General features: G+C 39.7%; 1 protein-coding gene across 4 annotated transcripts in view; it reads right to left on the reverse strand.

Annotated features, from left to right (window-relative positions):
• Nucleotides 1–25685, reverse strand: part of FSIP1 (fibrous sheath interacting protein 1) — a 194109-nt gene that overhangs the window by 21977 nt on the left and 146447 nt on the right. For 2 of the 4 annotated variants that reach the window (XM_057488661.1, XM_036923914.2), the window contains exon 11: nucleotides 8187–8697. The exons of the other annotated variants lie outside the window; for them this stretch is intronic. In XM_057488661.1, coding sequence (XP_057344644.1) covers nucleotides 8187–8697 — 511 coding nt within the window. The remainder of the gene's footprint in view (nucleotides 1–8186; nucleotides 8698–25685) is intronic. 4 annotated transcript variants of the gene reach the window in all.

The following is a 25685-nucleotide window of genomic DNA, read 5'->3' on the forward strand; positions in this document are numbered from 1 at the left end:
CTGTCACAGGCAGCGGAGAAGGGCAAGGCATCCAGCAAGCAGGAAAGGACTTTCTTCTCCAAGCTGACACACCCGCAACCTGCCTACAGCCACTGCTATCACCATGAAAAGGCAAAAAAATTTAGTCCAGTCCAAGATAGTTCAAACAACACCTGAGAAAGGATCTGCAGAGGCAGACCTAACCATTCTCCCTGAAAAAGAATTCAAAATAAAAATCATAAACATGCTGACAGAGCTGCAGAGAAATATGCAAGAGCTAAGGGATGACGTCTGGAGGGAGATTACAGAAGTGAAACAAACTCTGGAAGGATTTATAAGCAGAATGGATAAGATGCAAGAGGCCATTGATGGAATTGAAACCAGAGAACAGGAACGCATAGAACCTGACACAGAGAGAGATAAAAGGATCTCCAGGAATGAAACAATATTAAGAGAACTGTGTGACCAATCCAAAAGGAACAATATCTGCATTAGAGGGGAACCAGAGGAAGAAGAGAGAGGAAAAGGGATGGAAAGTGTCTTTGAAGAAATAATTGCTGAGAACTTCCCCAAACTGGGGGAGGAAATAGTTGCTCAGACAACGGAGGCACACAGAACTCCCGAGAGATGGGAACCAAAGAGGACAACACAAAGATACATAATAACTAAAATGGCAAAGATCAAGGACAAGGACAGAGTATTAAAGGCAGCCAGAGAGAGAAAAAAGGTCCCCTAAAAAGGAAAACCCATCAGGCTGTCATCAGACTTCTCAACAGAAACCTTACAGGCCAGAAGAGAATGGCATGATATATTTAATGCAATGAAACAGAAGGGCCTTGAACCAAGGATACTGTATCCAGCATTATTATCATTTAAATATGAAGGAGGGATTAAACAATTCCCAGACAAGCAGAAGTTGTGGGAATTTGCCTCCCACAAACCACCTCTACAGGGTATCTTAGAGGGACTGCTCTAGATGGGAGCACTGCTAAAAAGAGCACAGAACAAAACACCCAACATATGAAGAATGGAGGAGGAGGAAAAAGAAGGGAAAGAAATAATCATCAGACTGTGTTTGTAACAGCTCAATAAGCGAGTTAAGTCAGACAGTAAGGTAGTAAACAAGCTAACCTTGAACCTTTGGTAACCACAAATCTAAAGCCTGAAATGGCAATAAGTACATATCTTTCAATAATCACCCTAAATGTAAATGGACTGAATGCACCAATCAAAAGACAAAGAGTAATAGAATGGATAAAAAAGCAAGACCCATCTATATGCTGCTTACAAGAGACTCACCTCAAACCCAAAGACATGCACAGATTAAAAGTCAAGGGATGGAGAAAGACATTTCATGCAAACAACAGAGAGAAAAAAGCAGGTGTTGCAATACTAGTATCAGACAAAATAGATTTCAAAATAAAGAAAGTAACAAGAGATAAAGAAGGACACTACATAATGATAAAGGGCTCAGTCCAACAAGAGGATATAACCATTATAAACATATATGCACCCAATACAGGAGCACCAATATATGTGAAACAAATACTAACAGAATTAAAGGAGGAAATGGAAGGCAATGCATTCATTTTGGGAGACTTTACCACACCACTCACTCCAAAGGACAGATCCACCAGACAGAAAATAAGTAAGGACACAGAGGCACTGAACAACACACTAGAACAGATGGACCTAATAGACATCTATAGAACTCTACATCCAAAAGCAACAGAATACACATTCTTCTCAAGTGCACATGGAACATTCTCCAGAATAGACCACATACTAGGCCACAAAAAGAGCCTCAGAAAATTACAAAATATTGAAATTCTACCAACCAACTTTTTAGACCACAAAGGTATAAAACTAGAAATAAATTGTACAAAGAAAGCAAAAGGCTCACAAACACATGGAGGCTTAACAACATGCTCCTAAATAATCAATGGATCAATGACCAAATTAAAATGGAGATCCAGCAATATATGGAAACAAATGACAACAACACAAAGCCCCAACTTCTGTGGGACACAGCAAAAGCAGTCTTAAGAGGAAAATATATAGCAATCCAGGCATATATAAAGAATGAAGAACCATCCCAAATGAATAGTCTAATGTCACAATTATCGAAATTGGAAAAAGAAGAACAAATGAGGCCTAAGGTCAGCAGACAGAGGGACATAATAAAAATCAGAGAAGAAATAAATAAAATTCAGAAGAATAAAACAATTTTAAAAAATCAATGAAACCAAGAGCTGGTTCTTCGAGTAAATAAACAAAATAGATAAACTTCTAGCCAGACTTATTAAGAGAAAAAGAGAGTCAACACACATCAACAGAATCAGAAACGAGAAAGGAAAAATCACAACAGACCCCACAGAAATACAAAGAATTATTAGAGAATACTATGAAAACCTATATGCTAACAAGCTGGAAAACCTAGGAGAAATGGACAACTTCCTAGAAAAATACGACCTTCCAAGACTGACCCAAAAAGAAACAGAAAATCTAAACAGTCCAATTAAGAGCAACGAAATTGAATCAGTAATCAAAAAACTACCCAAGAACAAAACCCCTGGGCCAGATGGATTTCCCTTGGAATTTTATCAGACATACAGAGAAGACATAACACCCATTCTCCTTAAAGTTTTCCAAAAAATAGAAGAGGAGGGAATATTCCCAAACTCATTCTATGAAGCCAACATCACCCTAATACCAAAACCACGCAAAGACCCCACCAAAAAAGAAAACTACAGACTAATATCCCTGATGAACGTAGATGCAAAAATACTCAACAAAATATTAGCAACCCGAATTCAAAAATACATCAAGAGGATTATACACCATGACCAAGTGGGATTCATCTCAGGGATGCAAGGATGGTACAGCATTCAAAAATCCATCAATATCATCCACCATATCAACAAAAAGAAGGACAAAAACCATATGATCATCTCCATAGATGCTGAAAAAGCATTTGACAAAATTCAACATCCATTCATGATAAAAACTCTCAACAAAATGGGCATAGACAGCAAGTACCTCAACATAATAAAGGCCATATATGATAAACCCACAGCTAACATCATACTGAACAGCCAGAGGCTGAAAGCTTTTCCTCTGAGATCAGGAACAAGACAGGGATGCCCACTCTCCCCACTGTTATTCAACATGGTACTGGAGGGCCTAGCCACAGCAATTAGACAAAACAAAGAAATACAAGGAATCCGGATTGGTAAAGAAGTCAAACTGTCACTATTTGCAGATGACATGATATTGTACATAAAAAACCCTAAAGACTCCACTGCAAAACTACTAGAACTAATATCGGAATTCAGCAAAGTTGAGGATACAAAATTAACACACAGAAACCTATAGCTTTCGTATACACTATCAATGAACTAATAGAAAGAGAAATCAGGAAAACAATTCCATTCACAATAGCATCAAAAAGAATAAAATACCTAGGAATAAACCTAACCAAAGAAGTGAAAGACCTATACCCTGAAAACTACAAGACACTCTTAAGAGAAATTAAAGAGGACACTAACAAATGGAAACTCATCCCATGCTCTTGGCTAGGAAGAATTAATATCATCAAAATGGCCATCCTGCCCAAAGCAATATACAGATTTGATCCAATCCCTATCAAATTACCAACAGCATTCTTCAATGAACTGGAACAAATAGTTCCAAAATTCATATGGAAACACCAAAGACCCCGAATAGCCAAAGCAATCCTGAGAAGGAAGAATAAAGTAGGGGGGATCTCGCTCCCCAACTTCAAGCTCTACTACAAAGTCACAGTAATCAAGACAATTTGGTATTGGCACAAGAACAGAGCAACAGACCAGTGGAACAGAATAGAGACTCCAGACATTAACCCAAACATATATGGCCAATTAATATATGATAAAGGAGCCATGGACATACAATGGGGAAATGACAGTCTCTTCAACAGATGGTGCTGGCAAAACTGGACAGCTACATGTAAGAGAATGAAACTGGATCACTGTCTAACCCCATATACAAAAGTAAACTCCAAATGGATCAAAGACCTGAATGTAAGTCATGAAACCATAAAACTCTTAGAAAAAAACATAGGCAAAAATCTCATGGACATAAACATGAGTGACTTCTTCATGAACATATCTCCCCGGGCAAGGGAAACAAAGGCAAAAATGAACAAGTGGGACTATATCACGCTAAAAAGCTTCTGTACAGCAAAGGACACCATCAATAGAACAAAAAAGTATCCTACAGTATGGGAGAACATATTCATAAAGGACAGATCCGATAAAGGGTTGACATCCAAAATATAGAGAGAGCTCATGCACCTCAACAAACAAAAAGCAAATAATCCAATTAAAAAATGGGCAGAGGAGCTGAATAGACAGTTCTCTAAAGAAGAAATCCAGATGACCAACAGGCACATGAAAAGATGCTCCACATCGCTAATCTTCAGAGAAATGCAAATTAAAACCACAATGAGATATCACCTCACACCAGTAAGGATCGCCATCATCGAAAAGACAAACAGCAACAAATGTTGGTGGGGTTGTGGAGAAAGGGGAACCCTCCTACACTGCTGGTGGGAATGTAAATTAGTTCAACCATTGTGGAAAGCAGTATGGAGGTTCCTCAGAATGCTCAAAATAGAAATACCATTTGACCCAGGATTTGACCCAAATACCATTTGATTCCACTTCTAGGAATTTACCCTAAGAATGCAGCAGCCCAGTTTGAAAAAGACAGGTGCACCCCTATGTTTATTGCTGCACTATTTACAATAGCCAAGATATGGAAGGAACCTAAGTCTCCATCCATAGATGAATGGATAAAGAAGATGTGGTACATATACACAATGGAATATTACTCAGCCATAAGAAGAAAACAAATCCTACCATTTGCAACAACATGGATGGAGCTAGAAGGTATTATGCTCAGTGAAATAAGCCAGGCAGAGAAAGACAAGTACCAAATGATTTCACTCATATGTGGAGTATAAGAACAAAGGAAAACTGAAGGAACAAAACAGCAGCAGAATCACAGAACCCAAGAATGGACTAACAGTTACCAAAGGGAAAGGGACTGGAGACGATGGGTGGGAAGGGAGGTATAAGGGTGGGGAAAAAGAAAGGGGGCATTACAATTAGCATGTATAATGTGGCAGGGGGGCATAGGGAGGGCTGTGCAACACAGAGAAGACAAGTAGTGATTCTACAGCATCTTACTACACTGATGGACAGTGACTGTAATGGGGTGTGGGTGGGGGACTTGGTGAAGGGGGGGAGCCTAGTAAACATAATGTTCTTCATGTATTTGTAGATTAATGATAACAAAATTAATTAATTAATTAATCAATTAACTCATCTGAGTAGAACTGGTTGAATATAGCTGAAATAACCTCCTCAGTCTTGAGGACTCATAATTTTTGTTACCTGTATCAAAATCTTGTGGTATCTTAATTTTTGTTATTATCTCTATGTTGTTATCTTCTGTTGCTGCTGTGTAATCTGTTTACAGTGCTCCAGCTTTCTTGCACAGGGACCACTGCAGAAGATTGTGAGCATGTCGATTGTGAGGCAAGAATCCTGGAAGGGTGGAGTGTGGATGAAGGGAAGGTTCCTATGGCCAGGATCGTCACCTCAACCTAAACTATTTGATGATGTAACTGGCCTGCTGCTAGGCTACTGCTTCCACACCTGTAGGCAATGAGCTATTACTGACTGAGTCCCTATATAAAGAGCTCTGCCCAGTGCTCTGGGTGGAGGCAGAAATGTAGGAGGATTACAGACCTGCAGACTGTTGGACACAGACATAATTCTAGTACTCAACCTATCACTGGGAGAACAAGCCAGGTAATAAACCCTTTCACCCCAAGAACGTTCCATTGTCATTCCTCAGTCTCACTGAATCCATAGTGAACTTGCCCAGGGCTGAACCCCATTGGCATGATACAAGGGTTATTATAATCATATATTAAGATTACCTGGTGCCATAAGAGACATGTTCTGTGAAGTTACCGGTAAGCCACCATAGCTACTTTCCACTAAGTCACATTAAGTTCTACTTCATTCCATCTTGTCATGTTCTACTTAGCAACAGGTAATCTATCAGTGTGAATCACATTCACATGGAAGTAGTCATATCTTAGCAAAATGATGTTCTAACCACCCACACACACACACACTCTGACTCCATGGGAATAAGACCCAATATATAACAAATTATCCCATCCAATTTAGTAAGTTTGGTTACAGTAGACAAAGAGGAAAAGCAGATACTTTCTCTCTAATAAAAGCCTGTTTCTTCAAAAAGAAAGAAAATACATTGCAATTTAAAGTAGAACAAAGTTTTCATTATTTATTAAATGTGAATCACCTGATTTAAAATTTTTTTAATTTAATTTATTAAATGAAGATCCATGGTGTGGGTGGCAAAATATACCTGCTAATTGAATTGCATGTTGTAAGAGAAGTTTTTAGCTTGTGAAATGTCATTAAAAAAGGGAAAAAGAGTTCCAAATCTTTATATAGAATGTGAAGCTTATATAATTCTTAAGCAATACCACCTGTTTTCATTCATAATATAAAGAATAAATGTGAGCCATATTTTCAGTATTTATTCTAAAACTGGATAATTTAAATTCTCCTATTTATTTATTTGGATATCACAGAAGATGTAACAGTGTTTATCAGAAGATAGTCCTCAAAAAGGCTACACAATCTTAAAGAAGAAAATGTGTGTATGTGAAGAACAGCACTGAGACTGTGTGTACAAAATGATTCAACAGGGACCAGTGCTCTTGGGACATTCAGAGAAGAAATAAAATGTTTAAAGAGGGGATCAGGGAAGATGACATTCAGAGAGAATAGGGTTGTAATTCAATTGCCATTGAAGGGATAACTGAACATTCCAGATAAGAAACAAGGCTAAGCAACAGTAGAGGCACAGGAAAGCACTGGAAATCCTGAGACCAGATTAGCTATACCTGAATAACATTTAGAGAACTAGTTAAGAGATTGGGAAGAGAACTTGAGGTCAGATCATGAAGGCCTTGAACAGCTAGGGAAATAAATCAGATTTCATTCAATAGGCACTGAGAGCCATAGAAGCTTTGTGAGCTGGGAAGTGTGATGATCAAAGCTGTACTTCGGGGTAATTCATTTAGTGGTGGTCAACAATGGCCGGAGGTGGAGAGAGACCAGAGGACGGGAGGACTGATGGGGGCAGAGTTACCACATTGGTCCAGTTGAGGAAGTAAGAAGAGTAAGGAAGGGAAGGGTGGGGAGTCTCTGCAGGAGTAAAACCAACGATATCTGAAGACTGAAAGTGGGAAGAAGAGAGAGAGAAGATTCAATAACAACTCAGACTTTGAGCCTGGGTAGTTGAGGAAACAAAGGTGAGGAGCAAAATCTGAGTTGAGAGGGAAAGATGAGGAAATCAATTTGAGAACATATCCAGATGGAGTTGTCTAGCCAGCAGTTAGAAATATGAGACTGAAGTGTTAGTTCAGAATTAATCGATTATAGATTAAATAGGTAAAAGATCAGGAGATAAATATAGATTTAATAACAACATATTTTAGAATAATCTACAGTAGAGGAAAAGTTGAAGCTATTTAAATAGACTCACCAAATATACCACAGACTATTTTAGACTTCTAATATAAAGCATTGAATATTTGCTTATGTCAAAAACTGCCCATAGTTTTGTACCCTATACCATTGTAAGATGCAACATTGAATCAAGACAACTACCTGAGAATTTATAAGCAGCTGGGATGGGAAGTTTGTATAGAAACTAATAGAACCACAATAATATAATTGTATTTTACAAATTCATTCCTTAGGACAAATTGTCATCACTGAAGTTTGGAAGTTGAAATGCTAAGCAAATCGATGTGAACTATTTGTATCCATTCAAACTAATTTCTCTTTTCTTCTGAAATCAAGATTGTTTTCTGGATAACCATCAAGAATATGCATGCATTACCATCAAGAATGATATATTTCACAAGAGTACTAAATCTCAACCTTAATTTCATATGAACATTGATAAATACGTTCTTACGTATGCATGCTGTTGATACCATCTGACTTACAAACATACTTTCTTATCTTATTCTACTTTAAATGATAATACCTTTATGTTGAGATGCTTAGTAAGAATTATTCACCAAAACACACATTCTCTCCAAGCCTTACCTGTTTTTGGTTTCTCTGGAAGGCTGAGTTTCAGATGTTTGTCTTCAGATGAAAGGCTCACATTGATGCCATACAGTGGATCATCCAAAAAAGAGGGCCTTTTCAGTCTCCCAATGCCAAGAGTCTTCGACATAAAATAGTCTTTTGTGTCACTAACAACATTGTCCTTGAAAAACTGGAGGCACTTTTTATTCTCTGCTTCGATGACAAGAGCCTGTGTCATGTCATGCCCAGTCAAAGCTTTGGTGAGATAGTAGCCTCTAGATGTTTCACATTCTGCATTTTCAGACATATTTGTGTCTTCTACCTCAGGGCCTTCAACTTTTATTTCTGACTCAGTTACTAACTCAGAGAGGATAGTTCTGGAAAGCTGAGGATACTCAGGTGTTACATCCTCAATGTCTTTCTTTTCTCTTTCATAAGAAAGTCTAATCATGGATTTTTGCTTGAATGTGCATTCATCCAGAAGACACCTTAACTGTTTCTCAGAAAGAAGTGATGTTGAATCTAACTGATAAAAGAAACAGAAAATTTTCTTAGTCGATTGAGTAAACACATTTATTTTTGGATAAGCTTCCAGTAATACAACATAAACAAAAGAGCCAGGAAACCCCTTATACAAAACTCCCAAATAGCAAAATCATCCAAGATTGCAGGAGAAATGTACAGCATCCCTACAGAATAAGTTTAGAATCAATCACACACACTAAAAACCAGGGAAAAGTCCCACAACACTGATGGAAATGAGTTACTGCACCAGATCACCCACTAATACTCTATACACACAGAAGTAACTTGAATGAAATAGAGATATTAGAAAAGCACCTTCAATTTTACTACTCTTGGAACATCAAGCAGGGAATGAGCAACCACACCTTCAATAAATAGCCAGGAATCCTGCCATAATCTCCAGTAGGTGTTTATCTGTTCCCGCCACTCCTCAGTGTCAATTCCATCACCACCCAATACCGTAACTGGAAAAAAAATCTTAGGCGAACAGGGCAGACCACACCTGCTCCTGGAGATTCACCAATCCTTTGTCCACAACTTTCAGTGGACAATACTACTGAAGACAGAAAAGGAAGGGTGAATGGGTGGTGCATCCTGAGATGTGCAGTTACTTCAAAGCTCCAGGTCTAGACAGAGGCCAGGGGCATTCCAATAGCTGTGCATTCTGGGAGGAGGATTTAATGCACATTTAATCTTTGCTTGTAAGGTTATCAGGACTGAGTGTTTCAACCAAAATCTTAAGGATTTAAAAACATTTTTTCTTACAGTGACGTCCTCAGGAAATAAAATCAAATGAAGGTATAGAGCTATATTTTATAAAAATTCAATTGAACAGCCTGCTACTTGACTTGCAACAACCTCAAAATGGAATGGAATTAAAATATATTGAAACACATTGAAAAATCTTTACAGGGAGATGAATTATATGAGAATAAGAAGTCCCCATAAGAAAACCTAATAATTAATTGCAATGGCCTTAATTTCTACTTCAGTAAAGTAAAATAATGCTATTGGCCTACATTGTGGTACACAGTACAATTAACCAAATACAACCGACCCTTGAACAATGCAGGGGTTAGGAGCACTGACTCCCAGCAGAGTCAAAATCCACATATAACTTTTGACTCCCCAAAAATTTAACTGCTAACAACCTACTGTTGACCAGAAGTCTTATTGATAACATAAATATTTGATTAACAGAAATTTTTATATTTTGTGTATTATATACAAATGCAATAAGGTACATATATTGTAAAGTATATACATTACAATAAAGTAAGCTAGAAAAAAGAACCTTCTTTTCAAATAGTCACATATCTCCAAAAAAAATTTCCAATGTATTTATTGAAACAAATCTGTGTGTAAGTGATCCCACACTGCTCAAACCCATGTTGTTCAAGGGACAACTGTATTGTGTAGATATAAAGTACTGCGGGGAAAAACAGTTGTTATTGGAACTAGTAGAGTTAATTCTCTATTATTGTGTAATGTTCTAATGAAGCTAACAATAGTATTAAAAAATTTTTGCATATTTCTTAAAATATATCATGTGTTTTCTAATCATATTTAGTTTTCATAGTGGCAAGTGCCATTATGAGTTTGAGAGTAGCAAGAAATTATCTGGGAATATATTCTTAATAATTATCTGGAATTCAAAATTCAGATACTTCACACTAAGGTTAATATACATGTCAAAAAATAGGAAATGAATTATATATTAGCAAACCCTACTTTTAGGATTTTTGGCATCCAGATATGGTACTTTATCCATTATTAGGAGAATTATCTTCCCTACTGTGTAAACCTAGTGAGTTAGAAAATGAAGGCACTCTTTATGTGGTACTGGATACTTACACTTTCAAAATTTGCTTCTATAAAATTGCTTATAATGAGTAGACAATTCCCTAAGATTTAGGAAAGGCCCACTGAGTGTCATCCTCACCAAACATTCTCACCAAAAGCTTATCATATGAAATTTCCAGATATTAGAAGACAATCAGTCCACACAGGAGCAGGAGGATGAAGGGTCATGGCGAGAGGTGGTCTCGGGGAGAGGGCAGGCAAGAAGGTGAGGTGGAAGATTAACTGACATATTTGAGCACTTCCACAAATAATACTGATACTGATAGAATAAATGATGGGCAGTTCTGATGATGTATTTGGCTAGATACACATAAAATTAAGCAAAAGAAAAAACAAAGTAACTATGAATGCTAAGAAAAATAAAAGGCTAAATGAAAAGAATGGAAAGATAGTTTTTCAGAAAGATAATAAGGAAAACTGAGCAAAAGGAAATGAGATAATTATTAACTCCAAGACAAAAAGATGTACAAGAAAGGATGCCATAAGATATTACTTGCTTTTGCTATAAATAATATTCACAACAGTCATCATAATATAAATAGTGATGATTGAGGTAACCAAAAACTGTGTGCTTTAACTATTTTGGGGAAATGGGAGGAGACAAAGGATTGTTTGGAATAACAAAGTTAAATCCTTAGCTACTATTATAAGGAAGTCACTATATAAATATAATAATGCAATACCATTGTATTACCTATATAAATCTTTAGATCATTGTAAACTGATATAAAGTGGATCATTTAAGAAAGAAAGTTATTAAAAAATAGAGGTAAACAGTAGGGGAAAATATCTAAAAAATTAAACGGGTTGGCTCAAGAGAATAAAACTGATGGGTAGAGCAAGATGGGGAAAGGAACTGCGATTTTATTTAAATATCTTAATACAACCTTTTCTTTAACTAGTTCATTACTATAGTAAAAATTAAAGTAAAATATTAATATAAAAGTAATTTAAATGTATTCAATTTTTAAATAAAAATTGCTTAAAAATAAGTATCCCAAATATTAAAATGAAATTCCCAACAGATTATATCTATGGGCATCAGCAGATCCAGGTTTCACAGATTCTGAAATTTTATATGATCTTGGAACCTGGGGAGGGTACTTCTTTAAAGAAAACAATACAAAATTACAAATAGAAAATAGGTGCAAAAGTGAGTTTTGTATTTTTATAATGTGAAAAAGATCACAACAAATTACTGAAGCCTTTGAAAGTCAAGTCCATCTCTTAAGGTCATTTACCAGAAATGCTCTATGGAAATGTTTCCTGGTTGCAGTCTAGCTTCTCTCCAATTCAAGGCTCATACAAGTGAGGGGCCCTGAAACGAAAGCCTCACTGGTTTCATAGTAAATCTGTTCTGGGTGCTCCAAGATAGAGCATAACACATTTGAGTTTGTGTGTACACAGAAATAAGCTCAATTACAATCACCCTGATCCTCTGGGGGAAGCAGCCTGATGGGAAAGAAAATAGACAAGGTTACATAGAATTTGGGCTTCAGACCAAGTGTTGCCACTGTGTGTATGTCACCTTCAGCTGTGAAATGAGCAACTGAAAAAGATGATCTCTAAATTAGCTTATAGCTCTAGAATTGTTTTTTATGAATAACTACTCTAAAAATAAAATAAATATAGGAATAAGCTGTTTTACTAACAAAGTGTCACCTTGGTGGATTGTATAAAAACAAAACGATAACAAAAAAAACTTTTATTTCCTTAATTTATTCACAATATCAATCCTGAACTCAAAAAATAACTAAAAATTCTCTGGTCTCAAAATGTTATGAGTAAAAGTGAACCATGTATATTAAACTTTCAAACTGAATTAATTTGATTTCAGTGTTTCTGGGTGGCAATGCACATCAGAACCTTCAACATGAGCCATCTTTCTCATCTTTCGATGAGAAATAAATCAGCTCAGTAAATCACTGCAGTTAATCAAATGAATTAAAGCTGTTCAGTGTTTTGAAAGGGCTAAATACTACATTAATATCACTTATTTACAAATCCTGAACTGGACTAACCCAGGGGTCAATCACAAACATCCTTAATGACTCTTGATAGATGGTTAAGGGACCATAACCCATACCCTTCGTCCCATACCCTTCGTCCAGATCACTTTGAAACTCCTGAGCTAATGAGCTCCATAACTGAGCGACTCACTGTGCAAGCACAGTCAAGCACACATCTGTTCAAGTATTCACCTCAAAGTACTGGTCTTTCACGCCAATTCTAATTTTCCAGTGTTTCATAAACAAGTTATTATTCATGCTATTCCTGTCCATAAAATTCATCATAGTGCATGTCAGTCTTCATTTTTCCAGACCAGAGCCCAATCTATTTTCTCTCATTATATGAAAGCCTCTCTCTTCCTGTCTTCATTTGAGTAGCCCTTTCATGAATATTTCTTGTCTTAGCCAAAACACACACATTCCACAGTCAAAGAGTGCATATATTGGATTCCCTCATCACGTAAGGAATTTGGACACTTACGTTCAGTCTCCTGCAATCTTGCTGGTTTTATTGGCAAACTAGGTGATGTCTTACTGATTAGTTATAAACTCTCATTTATGAAGCACCCACTCAGGGTCACACATTGCTCTATGCAATCTTCACCTCAAACTTATGAGGTAGGTGCTATTGTTACTCCTATCTTATAGATGATGAAACTAAGGCACCAAGAAAGTAAGAAACTTCCCCATGGCTATACAGCTACTAAGTGGTAGACCTGAGATTTGAATCCAAGTAGTCGGATCCAGAGCCTACGTGCCTAATGACTAAGGCTCCATAGTCTCTTGCTGTAAATGAGCTCTCCCTCTACTGTTCTCTATGTATCCTTTTTCCAACTGATGTTCCTTTTTCTGTCTGTCTATTCTCTCAACTGTAAAAACTCTTCCTGTAGAGTATGCCACTTAATTTTGGATTTGATTACCCAAGACTAGCCTGGTGTCTTATGCAAATTTAGACAGCACCCTCTCTTTCAGCTTCTTCTCACCCTTTCTTTCATTTCAGAAAAAAAAGGCAACCCCAGCTTCATTCCCAGGGTGCCCACTGTTTACACTTCTCCACCCAGATAAATACCAGTTTGTTTTAAGAGCTAAATCTGATGAGGGCTGCAACTTGTAATTGCTGGAGATGGATCACAGACTGTGGATTACCTCGCCCTCATCCCTGCCTCTCCTCCTATACTATATATCCAGAATTTCCCTAGCCATAAAAATCTCCAGTTATTTAGGCACTGGATTTGTTGACAAGGCAATCAAGATTATGTCTCTGGTGCAGATAATCAGAAAGTACACCATTATAAACTAGCAGAGGCAATCTTGTCCTTTGATGTAAACTTATGTCCATTGTTGGGTTTTTTTTTTCTTCCCATAAATGCCAAGTTCCTGAAGACCTATTCTATAAAGACAATATAATTATCACAAGTGAGAAAGGGGTGGGAAGCCAGAATGTCCTAAATGATTAACAAGAGAGTGGATGTAACTAGCTTTGAATGACATCAAGTTCTGCTTCAAAATTAGCAACTAGAAAACATCTCACCCTTTGCTTAATTACCAAGATATAAGTTTACAACTCTGCTCCAGCCACTGCTGGCATCACCTAAATAGTAGTTTATCTTAGTCAAGGTTTTTTAACTTGCAACTTAAGGAACAGAAATCTGTATCTCAAAAAAAGAAAAGAAAGAGGCAGGCAATGAACACTAGTTTTGTTAGCCTGAAAAATTTTATCTCAAGACAGGAGAGGTGAGTGTTGTAGATCCAAGTCATTTCATGGATACCAACAAGCAAGAAATTAAGTATAGACAAGACCTTTTGGGGTCTAGAGCTGAGAAGCACCAGGAAAACCAAAGTCATAGGCTTCATCATTCTCTTTCCGAGTTCCTGTAGTCTCTTAACTCACTGCGTGTCCAATTCATCCTCCTCTCTGCAAATAGCTTTCCCTCTTATAAATGGTTTCTGCTCTCTCACAACCTCAGCTTGCCATGTAGAGGAATTGACTCTGGACCTCATTCAACATGACCTTAAGAGTCTGGAACCCACCAGCAACTGACAGTGATCTCTATGTCCATTAATTCAAATTTCCAAGCAAGATAACCTTGGTCACTGACCAGATGATGGACTGAATATCAGTTTCAAATTTTCACCACTAGTCCAATCACCTGTGGTGAGGGTCATATGATATAACATGGCTACCCAAGTCCACGCTTTTGGCAGAGCTGTAGGTAAGGGACATTTCCCAAAGAAGAAAGCATGAGCAGAGCAGGGATCCCAAAAATCAATCTACCATACTGTTAAACTATAATTGCTATGAAGTAAGTAACCATCAGAGGAGACCTGACACTTAATGAAGTCCTATAGCCAGTTAGAGGATTAGCAATCGTGGTGTTCCCAAACTTCACCAATCTCATTCACTCTGAGTACTCACTGAATAGTTAATTAAGATATAAAAGTAGAATTTCTTGTCAAAAAATATTGTGGCTAGAATGATAAGTTGGGCTTCCAGCTGGACTACAGAGCACAGTATCAAGTCAGTATGTTCAGTATGTTCAAGTTAATATGCTCTCATATACATTCATAAGACTTGCTGTCGCTCTTTGAGATTAAACAAGTCTAAACTTTGTGAACATAAAATGATTGGTGTTCATTTTAATGTTTGTACCAAAGGTGCTAAGCATTCATAGCATCCTCCCCTCCTATCTCTTTCCCTCCCTGCTCTATTCTTCCACCTTCCTCTCTTCCACTGAGGCTACCCTGTTCATGTAAAGGCAAGTCTGGCCGGTACAATGCTCTCAGGAGGTCATGACAGGTACAGAGTCCTGGGGGATAGGCAAGATCTGGCATATTTTTACCCAGAATAGTCACAGATCATCTGGTCAAAAAAGAATCTGAACTCTAGTCAAAAGGGAAGCAAAGGTCATTGCCAGAGTAACTATGTAAAACATCAGGAATGAGGGTTGAGGCAAGGCTGTAAACAGGAAAGTGAGTCAGCACCCAGGTCAGAAGCCAGGAGGATCTGTGGATAGAATAATACGGAGTGTGAAGTCGGCCAAGGCAGGAGGCTCTGAAATGAGTTTGTGAATGTTGTGGTGGTGTTGGAAGCCCGCCCTTACGTGGTGCTGGCATGTCAAAGTAACCATTTAGAACAGGACACCACCCTTGCCCAGGCCACCAGTCTGCCGCAAACAGCTGGGCAGGGCAGGGCCTGGGACGGTTGCCTGATGCGTTTGCCTGGTGAGAGGCTGCTGTGCCCCTGAGCATTCTGTGACGGTTCTTCCCAGCCCAGGTGCCAGAGTCGGTCTCCATGGCATAGGAATCCAGACTTTCTGTTTCTGTGTATGAGGACAAGATGGGTGGGATGAGTATTTAAGGGAAGGGTGAGCATAAATGGCAGGAGCTAGGCACAGAACATGGGATTCTCAATTCTCCCCATTTGAAAAGGAGCCAAGAACTCAGCTTTAGTTAGTGACATAGTCAGAAGGGAGTGGATGTGCTCAGAGGAGAGCTAGACCAACCTCACTACTTTGTTTTTTAGCAGCAAAGACAGCAAGTCCACTTGGATCAGAGCCCCCTTGTTCTGATCAAGTCAGTGGAATGGCCTTTTTGTCACACATCTATCACTTCCTTTCCAGAAACAAGGCTTGGGCTCCAGCCTTGTAGCTGGAAGGAGCCCCCACATACTCCCAGCAAAACAAAATTCAGTCAGGAGGTCGTTGAAAATGAGGCAAACAAGTCTGCATACAGAACACTTTTTCTGGCCACAGGGAACTGGGTCACCCCCCCAGCCCACCCCCCGACCCCTAGAGAAATACATCCCATATGGCACTTTCAGAGCAACAAACTCCCCCTGCTCTGCAAGAGTGCTGGTTTATAGTAACAGGAAAATCATTTGCACTGTCTTCCCTACTCTCAGTATGAAACATTTATTTTCACTAGGCAGAGATAAGTTGGATCAAGGGAGGCCACAGTGGGGTCAGAAATCAAGAAGGTATTAAATACTATTAGGGCATTCAAATTCCTTAACATGGGCCAGAGTCCAGATCACGCCTCACCATTTCATAGGAGTTCACTGCGATGTTAGTCAAGTTAGAGAAATTTGGTATAATCAAAACCTACAGAATCTCTGTATGCCTACCAGGCTGCCTCTCTAGAACTTTAGATACTTCCCATATAAACTTCCCAATTGGAGAGAAGGTGACCTCAGAACTGTTTCCAGAATCTGGGCTAGCCTGGAGGTGGCGGTGCTGTGGTCACTACAAGATCACCCCCACTAGGGACTCATTTAAGGCCAGGTCAGGAGAATGTATCCAACAGGTGTTAAGGAAGATAAATGACCATGCTCAGTCTAGTAGGGCATGGAAGAGGCCATCTACCAGTGCCAAAACAAGATGGAGGCATGGCATGGCCTGGAAGGTAGTACCTGGCCTCACACAGCCTGCCAGTGGATTGAACGAGGGCTCCAGGTTCTGACCATGAAGTACTTCTGCCTTCCAGAGACATGGCCCTCAGTATGTGATCAATACCACATTTATCAGCTGATCCGAAGACAGCTCTTCTGTCTCATGCTTGGAAAAGTATCTTACCAGTAACTGTAGCATCATCTGGACACCCCCAATCAGAAAGAATACTCAGCTGGACCCTATCCATACAAGAGAGACCCCTCAGAGAGATGCTCAACCTTGGGAAATGTGAAGGGAAACTGAGTATTTCCTTGAATGGAGAGAAGTTTCCCAGCAGCACAGACAGGCTCAGGGGTCAAGGTGCACTGACACTGAAATGCTCCGGCATGACTGGATTCAGTTTATCCATCACCCAGATCTGCACACTTGCCCTCTGCCAAGCTAAGCAGATCTAACATGGTTTGTGCTTCCCCCATGGCTGTGGGTCCAGGTGGTATCACTATTGATGCCATGTTCCCTCATGTCACCCAAAGGTACATCACACGCCTCTTGCCTCCCGCACAGGACTTCTCAGTAGTTGCTGAGGTATGAGTTGCTAATGAAGTATGAGATGGGCAGCTGGCACTTCTAGGCCTGGGAAGACTTTGACCAAGACAGGAGAGGAGCCAGTGAATAACATCCTTTCCCTTCCTTCCCCTGGAAGGACTCCCCTGAAATGTAGTCACCTATATGGACTCACTCTGAAGATGTCCTGCAAAAATCAAACAATCAGCCTATACCAGCTAGCAAGCAGTAGCCAGGTCAATAATACGCTCTCTTATTTATTCTGCCTCCTTCTTTGTCTCATTCCCCTTTCCCCACTTCTGCTTCTCTGGTGTTGCTTTCTCTAACTGAATGGTAGCATATAAGCTTTTGCCTGAGGCTCCGCTGTTCCAGACTGAGACAGTCACAATAAGCAACAGCTTCTGAGTCCTGGCCAGGCCCTGGAAGTGGCAGCTCGAGCTGTAGGGTTGGGCCTGGGAGCGCAGGGCCAGTAGCTCCACCCAGCCTCTGCAAAGTGGTCAATGGCTGACAGCGTGGTGCTAGCTTGCCACAGAGACCGCAGAGCTATGGCCAGCACCGGCACCACTGAGGCCGGAGGAGGCACCGTGATGCCTCAGGCTCCTGGAGGCTCCTGACTTCGTAGCTGGTTCTTACTGGCACTGCTGGACAGAAGCAGCAGAGCACTGCCCAAGGGGCAGGGTCAAAGGAGGAAATCCCTTGGCATCCTGGGAGGACATCTGCCCAGGGCAGCCACAGCTAGAGGAGGAGTATGAATTGTAGCCAAGGGGAGAAAGCCAAGGTCATAGCCTAGGTTTGAGTGTCAAGATAAACAGGAAAAAAAAATGACAAACACAAGGCATAAAAGAGATTATGCTATGGTGTTCAGTACTAAGGCACATCCACTCCAAAGACAGGGAAGACCTGCCTTCATTCTGGGTGGGCAGAGGACAAGACCAAGCCTGAGGTCTAAAAGGAGTTAAGCAGGAGCAGACCTACCATGTCAGAGCCACTGAGGGATCAAAACAAGGGGCTAGATGAGCCACACAATTATGTGACATTCCTCCACATCTTAGATGTCTCACCAGCATCCTTTCTCCATGTTGTTTTCCTACAGCCATTTATATTCCATTTGGTGGAGTTCCCCAAGTTTAGTGTTCCTTAGGATGCATGCTTTTTGAAAAAACAGAAACCCCCCAGATGAAAAGGAAATACCCTTAAGAGCAGCAGAGAGTGATAGAGGGAGGCTGATGTTTCTAAGTTTAAATCCCAGCACTCTCGTTCCCCAGCTGTTCCATATTGGGCAAATTACTTGACCCCTCACTAACTGCAAAATAGAAGCACTAGCAGCTAGCTGACTCCTAACAACTAGTTGTGAGGAATACTAACGATTAACAACTTGCAAAGAGCATGAGATACACGTATGAAGCTACAAGTACCATGCTCGATGCAAAGTACACACAATTTCAGCCAATGCCAGAACATCAACAGTAACACTAAGCTTCAATTTGAGAACCTGATAACAGTAGTGGTTAGATGACACCTTGTAGGAGCTTATAGACTGCACATTCCATGTTCAGTTGGCCCCTCCCCTTGAGGGTCTCTCTGAGGTACCAGGAATAGAGCTTTGCAGATCATCTTTGTGGGGAAAAATGGAAGTTCCTATGGCCAGGTTCCTCACCTGACCCTAAACTACTTGATGATGTAACTGGCTTGCTGCTAGGCTAATGCTTCCATACCCATAGGCAATAAACTGTTATGGACTGAGTCACTATATAAAGAGCTTTGCCCAATTCTCTGGACAAAGGCAGAGCCAGAGGTGGATTATAGATGTGCAGACGTGATTCTAGTGTTCAACCTATCACTGGGAGAATAAAGGCAGTATAAACCCTTTTACCCCAAGAACGTTCCAGTTGTCATTTCTCTGTCTCACTGAATCCATAGTAAGCTTGGCCAGGGCTGGAACCCACTGGCAAGACAATCTCACGACAAACAATTTGCAATGAGTCAACTGTCACATTCACTCTAACAGATTCGTGTGGGGACTGCAGAGGCCTTTAGATGGTGGGGGAGGATATGCAAGAGGGAAAAGTGGAATGTAAGTACATCAAATCTGCAAGAATGTGTACACTTCAGAATACACACTATGAAATCTTCAAAAACAGAGAGTACTGCAATAACCAGAAAGCACCCTGAAAGGCGCTAGTTTGGAGATACTTTTATCTTTGCTCAAAATAATGCATCTCAGGACTCAAGATGAGTCTTGTAAAGCACTGGGATACAGAGGAAAGGCGATTATCCCTTGCTTCACAAGCACAGGCACAGACCCACACAGGACACCTCCCCTTTCACCAATCCCCTCACCTTTTATTGCTCCCTTTCTGAAGCACCCTAAGACCTCGTGTTGTCCTGAGACCTCTCTTGCTGAGCACACTGTCCTCAAAAAGCATACTTAATTCCAAACTTTTAAAATGTCCTATTGTCCTCATATTAGAACTTACCTATCCTGAGATGTGTTTCCTCATTATTCTCCCTAATACTAAGCAATCTAGGTCAATGTATAACCATCCCAAGCATCAAGCTTGCAGTTTATAGGAGCCTCCTCAAATCAGAATGACTTAACCCAAAGATGTAATTCTAAGAATGGGAATGCTGGGCCCCCTACAGGATGGTAGGAAGATACCTGGGAGACATTATTTTTAGCACCCTCAAATCAGGCCACACAGCTAGACCTAGTCTTGTTCTACAAATGATTGGTCCTGTCAAATCTCATCAGATCTGATTTTCCTCTTGGGTGTAAATCCAGCACCAGAGAGTTAACCCCACATTTAACTTGTTAATCAAAGAGGGCTTTTTCTGGTCACAAATAGACGACCTATAGCTTTTCCCAGGGTTGAGCAAGTGCTCCCGGAGCTTTACCCTGTCTAGACATGTATTTGAAGCATCTAATTACCCCTGTACATTCTGTACAGCACACAAAGCCCGACATCATTACATAAACATGGGGCTCCCCATTAACACTGAGGCTCAGTGAACTGTCCTTTCACATTTGCCAATCTGAATGTGAAATCATGCCACTACTAACAGTAAGGATAATATACTGTGAACAATAACTTCCAAGTTTTGCTATAATCCAAACTGTGGTAGTTAAATTCTCTAGAAGTCAAACTAAAAGCCATTTAAGTAAATCGGATCCAAACTCTGAAGGATCTAAATAGCTTGATCCTCCAATGGTGCATTTAATTTTCCCTTCCACAAAGAGCAAGAGGCTGTAAGAGAGGAACAACTCCCTCCCCCTCCTGCCCTGGCATTGGGCCCTCTCTTAGGCAAGAGTCCAGCCCAGCCAGGGTCATCAGTCTGTTGCACCGGGGTTGGGCATGGAGCATGCAGGGTATGTCATCCTCGACTATCCACCATGTGCCAGGAATGTTGATATACGTTATTCCATTTCATTCTCCCTGCTACCCAGTGAGGGGAACTGGGAAATCAAACTACACATTGAACAGATAAGAAAACTAAGGCTCAGAGAAATTAAATATCTTGGCCCAAGGCCCAGAACTAATAAAAAAAAGAAACCAGAATATAAAGCCAGGGTTGTTCATACTCCTTACTGTCTTAGACACAGATGCTGAGAAGAGTTAACGGAGCTCCATTTTCCAGGGGGAGCACTCTGGCAGAAGCACGGTACCAGTGATATGCCCCCTCCATACTATTTTATGTCTGAATATGTTGTACATCAGAGCCCCTTTGACCTCATAAACCCAAGGCAGCCGTGTGAATCAGAGGCACGTTCCATTGGGTGATTGCCGCCTCTACATCCCCCAAACCTGGAGTGCCAGGATTCCTCAGCACAGCACTGTGTCTGCTTTCCTGATGGATGTTATGTTCCTCAAGGCTGGGACCAGGTCCTCCCTATCTCTGTGTCCCCATCCTTATGGCACAAATAGACAGAAGGCAAAGGTTTGCTGGCTACACAAAACCTTCTTTGGGTGGTTCTCCACCTTCTGCAGAGGCACCACACTCCTATAAACTAAACTCAGTGGCCTTACTCTGTCCCCTTACAGGCCAGCGTTCCCAGGATTGGCCCAGCCCCGTTCTTCTTCCCTGTGCCCTGTTTCTTCTGGACCCTGCTCTCCCCACATGGCTTTGGAAGGTAATAGTTGTATCAACTAATGAACTTTGTTTGTGATTTGGACAGACCAGATAAAATTCTTTAACTCCTGAAGAGTTCCTAACACTTCAGATCCAGCAAGGATAGACAGACAAATTGTTTGAGGGAGAAGATACTTCTGTGACTCTCCACATTCCCCTCCACAGGCAACAGCTCACTCCACCTGTGGGCAGATGATAATATCAAGGATTGCCCTCCCGTCCTCACCAACTCCGTAAGCATGGACCAAGGAAAAATGCTTCAGATTCACAAAAGTTCCCAAGTGCAATAAAAAGCCCATATTCTGGGTCTATCACTGTAGTATTCACTGCAGGTCTGACATAGAGGTTTAATTTGGTCTGCAGTGGAAATAGAACTGAATGATAACCACAGTCTTTGATTGTGGTTGTGTTTAATTATGGAAATCTAGTCATGTACTTATATAGGAAGCCTCACAAGCATGGCAGAAAACCACTTCTTTTCATAAGTATTTATAGGGAAAGAGCCTTCTCAAACGGTTCTTTATTAATAAATAAATACTTCAAATAAACAAGCCAAAATAAGGTCCCCTTTTTTCATGGGACATATTTTCTAATCATGTCACTTTAACATTCTCTCTTTTGATTTCCAGTGATGGGCTAGGATGAGCTCCAGCCTCTGCACCAGGTGGGGGTGCTGAGTGTTTATAGTTAGACTGGAATATGAATGGTATCAAGACAAGTGCAAGCAATGTTCAACGTGGTGGTGCTGGAAACATTGCCTAATTGAATATGTTAAAATATGTTGGCTGAAGAAACAGAAAGCAATAAAAGCTTTAAACCTTTGTACTTCCCAATTTTATGATATATAAAATACTGTCTCTGGGAGTCAGACAAAATAATGAACAGCCTTTATTCCTTTTTAATCAGCTTTCAAATTAATGTTTCAACTTCAAATAGACACAGGCAAAGGTTTGCTGGCTACCAGAAACCTTCTTTGGGTGCTCCTCCATCTTCTGCAGGGGCACCACACTCCTAAAAACTAAACTCAACGGCCTTTTTCTGTCTCCTTACAGGCCAGTGGTCCCAGGATATGGCCTGGGTACAGGGTCAAAACAGAACTTCCCCTAAATCAGTTAATAACAATTAATTTTAGGATGATAGGCTAAAATACAAAAATGCATAGAAATGGAAACACAGAGAGGAAGATTCAAAAAAGTGTTTCCATTTCCTGGATATAAATTCCCTTCTTATGAGTTACCATTCTTCAATGTCCAAAATCTTCCTCACATACACCAGCTTTGTGAAATGCCAAAACAATTGACTAACTTAATAGAGTTTTTTAAATTACTAAAATATATTACTTAATTGAATGCACTAGTTAATTAAGCCAGTTGACTTTTTCATGACTAACTTGCTAAAACAATTTTACATTTATAAATTACCATGAGTCTATCAATCCATAGTCTAATTGCTGTGTTATAACTAACTCACCATATTAAAATGAACAATATATGACTGTAAAGCCAGTGGAGATAAAAATATTTAGATGTAGTTAATTACTATAAATAATGCATGACATTGAAGATGCATTAGGGATTTTAATATTCTGTTGCAAAACTGAAACTATCACATATTATCATTCTAATTTACTTCAATGTTCATTTTTACTTGAGTGTTAGATAGTAAAAAATAAAATGCTGCTTGCATGATCTGTCACCCCTGCTGACTTCCAGTGGGTGCTCCACTCTCCCCATTCCATCTGCTAGTTCGGAGTGGGTATGCTTGATAGGCTAGGTCTAGTATATGTCCTGGGGCAAAGGCCTCTGGGAAACTGAGTGGTGGGGCATCCCCGATTCTACAGAGAGAGAGGCAAGATCTGAATCCTGTTCAGATTCACCAAGTGGGGAATTTCCCAAACAAGGGAAGAGGAATCATATGCTAGGCAACCAGTTTAAAAAAAGAAGACAAATATCCCCTATAGGTATCTCCTTTATGTTATTGGGAAGCATATTTACAACAAAAGACGACAGATGCTTATGTGAGCCAAAATTGGAATTTTCCATGCTAAGGGGAAAATAGTTGCAAAAGTTTTATTTATTTGTGAGTGGTTGGCATCTACAAGGGGGAGGAATGTCTGAAAATGAAGAAAAAGAAAGCTGGTAAAAAGTTCCCTTGAATTTAACCATGCAAATTAGAGAATGTGGAAATAATACTCTTGATCTCTCATCCTTCTTTCAGTTCTTACTAAGGCTGAATCAAAGAGAATATTTAAAGTATCTGCTAATATTGTCTCAAGAATGTTTTAAAATTCCATGAAGACCTACAGGAGAACATTTGCTACCAATTTGAATGAATATGAGCATCAAAGGAGAGAAAAACTCTTATATTAGATTCCATACTTCCCTTTAAATGTATTTAAAGCACTTATACAGAGCACATTAAAGCAGTTTGCACTTCAAGAAGTAGAGCTAAGGGGAGAAACAATGGAACACAACGGAGCAACAATGGAGAACCAGAAATCTAACTGGAAGAAGAGAGGAAGAAATATGTGACTTGGCAAAGCAATTAGTGAGTACTCAGTGATTTTAGATATTTTTTCATTGGTGGGAAGCAAGCCATTTTTTTCTCCATATTAAGAAAACAATATAGAGAAGTTAAAGAAATACACAGTGATCTCTCATCTTGACCAAGGATGCATTCCTCCCTCTTGCTATAAATCACCTAAGCACTATAGAAGTACTTTATCTGCTTGTTAGCATTTCAATAGTTGGATCCATTTCACTATGTGTGTTTTGATTAGACACATCTAGAAGACAATCACTTCATAAAAATGTGGTTAGCTGGACCGTAAGGAGAACTGAAAAAGAGAAAAGAGGAAAAATAAGATAGCAAGAAGCAGACAAAGAGGAGTGAGTATACTATTTTACTATTTCCTCTGTGCGTGTGTGGTTTTGATTAGCAAATTTGTCCATTTTAACAGAAATCTTCAACTTCACAATTCTGTTATTCTTTTTATATTTAAGTACAAATGCTAATGCCTGTTATTTACAACAGTCAAGACATAGGAACGACCTAAGCGTCCATAGATGGATGAATGGACAAAGAAAATGTGATACACACACACACACATATGTAAACACAATGGAATAGTATTTAGCCATAAAAAGAAGGAAATCTGACCATTTCCAACAAGACGGATGGACCTTGAGGGCATCATGCTTAATGAAATAAGTGATAGAGAAAGACACATGCTGTATGATCTTACTTACATATGAAATCTAAAAAAGCAAAACCAACTGCTGGAAGAAGTCATCAAGAGGACTTAACCACTGATTGACCCTCAAGCTGGACCTGGACAATCGGAGGCTCCTCAGCCCCTCTCTTGCCCTTGGAATGTACACTCTGCCAACCATTCCCATAGTGGAAGCATTTCCAAGGACATGGCCTTGACAGAGTGAGGTGTTGGGAAACCATCTGGATAGTGTATGTGACTGAACCCAGTTAAGGCCTCTATATAAAGCTTCTGGTGGGTGGGCGCAGAGATCTATTCATCCTAAGGTCACCCAAGACAAGCACTGTTAATGTAAATTCGCTTGTTTATTAAACCTGCTCCCTACCAATCTGTAGTGGTCTGCCTTTTTCTTCAGTCTCACCCCACCCTCCACTTACGGGGGCTGGTTTCATACTACACCTGGGAAGCTCCTTAGGTTGTGAACCAACCCTCATAGAAACAGAGAAGAATGGTGACTGCCAGTGGTTGGGGATGGGGGGCAGAATGAGGGATGTTGGTCAAATGGTATGAACTTCTAATTATAAAATAAGTAAGTTGTGGGGATCTGAAGTACACCATGGCAACTATAGTTAACAACGCTGTATTATATATGTGAAAGTTTCTACTCTTAACTGTTCTCACTACCAAAAGAAAGGTAATTATGTGAGGTGATAGAGATGTTAACTAACTTCATTGTCATAATCATTGCACAATATATATGTATATCGAATCTTCCCATTGTACAGCTTAAACTTACACACTGTTAGATATCAATTACATATCTCAA

Source organism: Manis pentadactyla, chromosome 11 (genome assembly GCF_030020395.1).
Source record: "Manis pentadactyla isolate mManPen7 chromosome 11, mManPen7.hap1, whole genome shotgun sequence".
Lineage (NCBI taxonomy): Eukaryota > Metazoa > Chordata > Mammalia > Pholidota > Manidae > Manis > Manis pentadactyla.